The 5,739-nt window shown below is 39.4% G+C and overlaps 1 protein-coding gene across 1 annotated transcript; it reads right to left on the reverse strand.

Moving 5' to 3' along the window:
* Positions 1–1,266: 1,266 nt before the first annotated feature.
* On the reverse strand, positions 1,267–5,466 carry snap29 (synaptosome associated protein 29). Its single transcript, XM_070833645.1, has 6 exons — positions 5,370–5,466; positions 4,324–4,560; positions 3,997–4,190; positions 2,971–3,056; positions 2,785–2,889; positions 1,267–2,597 (listed from the first exon to the last, which is right to left on the reverse strand). The coding sequence occupies exons 2-6, from the start codon at positions 4,558–4,560 to the stop codon at positions 2,437–2,439; spliced, it is 783 nt and encodes a 260-aa protein (XP_070689746.1). The 5' UTR covers positions 5,370–5,466; the 3' UTR covers positions 1,267–2,436.
* Positions 5,467–5,739: the final 273 nt, after the last annotated feature.

Genomic DNA, 5,739 nt, shown 5'->3' on the forward strand with positions numbered 1-5,739 from the left:
CAGCACCAACGGCCTTTGTCACAGCACGGCCACTGTTTGCTTTTGACAAGACAGCTGTTCAAAGCCCTCTCGGCCCCCACGGATGGCGTGAAGGGAAAGAAGCCAGGGGTGACTTCCGTTTATTGGTGGTGTCGGTTCATGTGCAGTGCCACCTCCACCTGAGGTCCCTTCAGCTGTATATCTATCTGTAGCCCCAGTTTGTGCATCTCATATTATCACATTGTTTTACATGATTGCATTTGAGTCACCAAAGAGAAGAGCCGTCATTTAACAAACTTCACACTTTTCTATCCTGCAAGTACAAAAATATTCCCTCCAATAATAACAGCAACTGCTCAAGCAAGGTGAAAATCTGTGACAGCATTGTTTTGTCTCCTGGAACATTCTTGACTCCCTCCTGCTTTTCCTAAAGTGTAAATGATGCTGCCATTACCTGCTACTCTACTTGTGTTTCCATCTGCCTTGTTTACCCTTTCTAGACTACATGTGCAATAGGAGAGGAAGTCTACACATCCACAACTCAAACACAACCCAGTACATGTGTGCAATATGTTTTCTGGACACTCTACTCACAGCAGTAATCAGATCACGTCCTAACTTGTAGTGTCCCATTCAAATTTGTTGGTGGTCCTGCAGCACTGAATCAAATAAAAGAAATATAGAATATTTACAAGTATATGCTTGAGAACTTGCAAAAAATCTCTTCTAGTTCAGACACGAAGGGGCCTCTCTTAGCTTGGGGCCCTGGGTAGTTGGTACCCCCATTTTCCCCTCTGTATCACCCCAGTGTTGTGTATAGATGTGTTTTTGGGAAGTGTGTACTGTAATTAACAAGTCATCCTAATGAGGGCCTCTGTAGGAGCAGCTGGTCCAACACAGAGGAATGATAATGAATGGACGCCTCGACATGAGGACCTGAGCTACACACAGCAACACAGCTGGTACACAACAGAGCCTGTATAGTAAACACACACACACACACATCCTATGACGATCTTATCAGCAGTGTTGTTTTTAAGGATCAAGGGGACAGAATATTTCAAGGCTTCTGGTTTATCGTAATTGCAGTATAATATGAGCTTCTTTGCTAAATTTACTTAGTAATCTTGGTCTGTTTTGATCCTAAATTTACTTTGAGAGCTTTGGTATACTGTGCATGAAGGTTATTTTCAACTGTAATAAGTCTGTTTGGATTGTTGAAAGACATTTATTCTACTTGTATCTAAAAATATCACCTTGTTGCTATATCACAATGCATAAAAAAGGTACCATGCTAACATATATGATCTAATGATAAACAGTAGTATCTTTCTGCAGGAGATCATGCAGATTCCATCCTAGGAATCTGGCGTCACCTTGTGGTGCTTTCGGCTTCATGGTCCATTTGAACGGAAACACCTGACACTCCCCTTATTAATGTTTTTACTGGGTATGTGGTTCTGATTAGAATACATGACATATGTCCAAAAAATCATTAAAAAGCTTTAAGTTTTTATATTCACAGCTACCTTGTTCACATTATTTATGCTGTACAATAATTCACTCAATCACATTTTGCAGTGTTCAATACAATATTTATCAATATAAACAATTTTTATAAAGCTGGAAAAAGCACTGATGGGCATGAACATAATTAAAACAAAAATTTTGTTATCAATCAAACAAAGTGAAGCATCTCACAGTGAGAATGATCGTAATGAGTTTGAATAATGGCACCGAACCAAAAGCCGTACATACAAATTATCTGCAAGGCAAAAGGGGCTTTAGCTGAATATCCAAAGTGTTTTTGTACATAGTGAGGCAGGTCCAGGAATTAGAGCTACCACTGACATATAAATCATACACACAAAGCATTCCAGTTTAGACAATATGTTGTATTCTTGTCTATTCACTGAATTAAATAATTAAAAATGCTCTTCCTCATTCGTCAAACCATACATCTGTTTTGCCTGAATGAGGAGCAAACTAGTAACCAATTGTAGATGGTGATCGAGAAACTACTCTAATCACCCAAAACCAATGCAAAGTCAACAGACTACATTCAGAGAAAAGTGCAGTGGAGCTTGATGGAGAAAGTGAACAGATTTTACCTGGACAGACATGTAATGCACACATGGAATACTCCTCCCCTCAAAGCAGACAAATAAACAAATTAGTGAAGTAGCAGTGGAGTAACGCCTTACAGACAGGACAACTTTCTACGCAAACTTGGATTTATGGACAAATCTACAACCAGAATTATCTCTCTGTATACTGATAATTTGGATAAAATGTGTTCACTTGCTTATCTGCCAGAGTTACATGTTCCAGTCCATAAAGAAAGAAAACAAAATCAAAGAACACACACTTCATTCAACAGAGGCCAGGATAGAGAGCCAAGTGAGAGGATGAGAGGTTGTCCTCTTTTGTCTCTGTGAGGTGAGTCCAATTGTTGTTTTATTTAAGTTTCTTAATCTGCTGGTTTGTGTTCTGGATTTTGAGGTCCATCTTGTCAGCTTTATTCAGCAGAGAATCAATGGAGCTGTCCTGGTCTTCAATCTCAGATTGGAGACCAAGTCCAAGGTTCTTCAGTCTGCTCAGGCCATTGCACATCTCATCTAGGTCATTCACAAAGGACATCTGACATTACTTAAACTGTGGGTTATTATTTTTGAATAATAATTTAACTTTTTTGAAAAAGCTCTGATATAATCTCCTTGAGCCTTTTTTGTAACTGCATTGTATAAAACTGCACATTATAATCAAGTAGAAATACAAGAGAATTAAAACAGGAATGATTTTTACCTAAATTATTGTCGAGGGCCTGATGAGTGTCCCGCAGGTATCTGTTCGCAGTATATCCATTCTGTCTAGATGAGCTGTCATCTGGTGATGCAGCAGCTCCAAATCCTGCGACATTGAAATGAGAAATTGTAGCAGTCTATTTGTGGTATGGTTACGACATGCAGAGGTTGAAGTGCAAAATCCTACCTCCTGTATCCAACTTTCTTAGGTTTGGATGGCTGGCTTGGTACTTATCTTCATGTTCTCTGCTGCTGGAAATGGCACTCTGTAATCTGAGAATATCAGATAAAAATTGTTCAAACGTTTAATGAAGGACGGCCAATGACGAGAAGCTGGAAATGGTAAAAGCACAAATTTTATGGCTGCATTACTTAGGCACTAATGCAGAGTTATCGTTATAATGGCTCTGGTGTAAAAAATTATCTCCAACTTGGCACTAGAAATCTTAAATACATAGAAGTGATCTGTATGTGACGTGAAGACCTGTAAGGTGTTGAGGTAACGTACCATCGACTACAGTCTGTCTGGTTGTAACTCACTCTTCGTCAGACTTTGTCTTACACTCTAAGTATGAGATGACCCTGACACCACAAAGACACATACCAATATCACGGAAATACTAAAGGAATAGAGACTATGAAACATCTACCAGGGGACATGAGCTGGTGCTCTGAGAACTGTGTCTGCCACAATGTCTGATACATAAAATTTGGGGTGGCAGGTGCTGCCCATTTTCTCTAAACATAGGTGGGTGAAGTATTACTGCATCTGAACCTAAGGCCTTTCTGTTGTTGACACATTGTACTGAGTTAGAGAGCAAAGGAAAAAGTATATTTGAGCAGTTGGTATCAGGAATACTTTATCTTAAATTTAACTGAGTTCAGTGTTTATAAGCCCAGATAAGAGAGTCTGAAAATGTTAGAAACTGACCATGTTGTTTGTTTTATCAATATGCTGACAGAATTGTATTGTATAGGGAATATTGCTTGAACCTAATGTTTTTATCTAATCGTTATTTTAAGCATTTGTATGGTGATATTTAATGTGCCCGTAATTATAGTTTAGGACTGTTGGTGCATTCATAATATTTAATCTAAAGCAGTATTCTATTTAGTTAGAGGAGGGAATTTAGAAAATTCATTTGCAGATAATGTTTTTTTTTCCTGTCCTTCCATTGGTATAATATATACATAAATCTCTGCTGAATCTCACCTGTCGCTGGCCTGGTATGCCTTTGGCTGCTCAGGTGGTGGATTTGTCTCTGGCTTGGCCTTGAAATAATTGACCAGGCCGCCCCAAACACTCTTGATACTGTTAATATGCTTCTGGCTGGTCTTCAGGTCCTGATCCATGTTGTCCAACATCTTGTCTGTCCTCTTGAGGACCTCACCCTGTCGCACCAGCTCCTACACGAACAAAGATTGAGAGAGAGGGACAGAGAGAAAGAACAGAATGAATTTTTTTGTTTACCTTCATCCTCTCAGAGACAAGCAGATCCTCTTTGTGCCAGGGCAAAGTTGTAGCAGTAGTTTAACATACCTCTGCAGTTTCCACACCCATCTTCTCTGATTCATAGATGAGACCGAGGGAACGGTTACTGCTGTCTACAGCAGACTGAGCTGTACGCATTACTTCCTGCTGAAGGTACCTCTGCCTCCTCTCTGCTTCACTCATCCCACTATCACTGAGTTCATCATCGAACCCCTTACTTTTAGGCCTAAAATCTTCCTCATCGTCATCATCTGCAAATGGGTTGTAGGATTTAGGGTAGGCCATCTGTGGAGCAGACACATAATGTTTTAACAAAATAATCTACTAGCCTTTCTTTCCCAGTGCTTTCAACCGATTCTCACAATCTTCATCAAGCCTCTATTTCTAAGGCCAAGAATAAGCTTTGCAAGCAGTGGAGATTTTGACAAGGTTTGAAATGGGAACAAAATTTTGTTGGAGGAAAATAAAAATACTAGTTGGATAATTTAGTTATCTGCATTTAACTGGATACATTTACTGATCTTACATTACATATAAAATACAGCCTTGTAATGTGAAGAGCTTTTCTTCGAATGAGTATAAATGAAAAAGAATTAAGTTTAATCATTGATCATATTTTTGGTGGGCCCTATTAGCTTGCATTTTTTATACATATACATATGTATAAAAAATACATTAATACACACTATTAATTATTTACATACATACATATGTACATATGTAAATAATTAATAGATGTGTCCCTAGGTTGTGCGCTTCAGCTAGTCACAATTTCCATAAATTGAAACGCGTTTTGAGCGATGGGAGACAAATGTTCCACACCAATAAGCTTCTAAAATAACTACTGGGTTACATTAACGGAGAGAGTTTTACATTATTGCAACAATAACTATGGTTCAAGTATTAAAGCAAACTAATGGGTGTTGGCTAGCTAGTCAACCGCTAGCTCAGATAATTTAGGTGGATTGCCAGCTAACCAACTAACTACACCCTTAAGCCTTGACAAGATGGTGCTGTGCCAAAAGACATTTTCATCGTCGAATAAATGAATAAAACTGTAAAGATCGCAGGCACGATGAGCTAAAAAGCCAAACCTTTGACCGTCGGAGTTCTAGGAGATGTTGTTGCTCTATCAGCTGACTGTTAGCCACAGAACATTTCCTGTCACGTTCAGTGACGTCACCACGTACTCTCCCAACGGCTAATCCTGCGCAACAAAAACGCAAACGGTGATAAACTTGTTAAAAGATGGCGCTTAGAAATGCCACCACACGACAGAGTATCATGTTTTACTAGTCATTTTATATACAATAATTTCGTGTGGTCGAACAAAGTGCCACTACTATATTTGCCAGCCCCCGTAAGGTTTGTCCCTGATGTGTTGCCGTACTGCGGCTTCGCCAGCCGCCTCTGCTCTCCTGCTTCCTCCCCTCTCCTCGCTGATTTTCGCTCGTTTGATGTAGG

This window comes from Pempheris klunzingeri, chromosome 7 (genome assembly GCF_042242105.1).
Source record: "Pempheris klunzingeri isolate RE-2024b chromosome 7, fPemKlu1.hap1, whole genome shotgun sequence".
Classification (NCBI taxonomy): Eukaryota; Metazoa; Chordata; class Actinopteri; order Acropomatiformes; family Pempheridae; genus Pempheris; species Pempheris klunzingeri.

Coding starts and splice junctions, on each gene's coding strand:
- snap29 (XM_070833645.1), bottom strand. CDS start 4,560: ATGGCCTACCCTAAATCCTACAACCCATTTGCAGATGATGACGATGAG. Junction 4,191..4,323: donor TGGGTGTGGAAACTGCAGAG/GTATGTTAAACT, acceptor TTGTTCGTGTAG/GAGCTGGTGCGACAGGGTGA. Junction 3,057..3,996: donor GCATACCAGGCCAGCGACAG/GTGAGATTCAGC, acceptor TGATATTCTCAG/ATTACAGAGTGCCATTTCCA.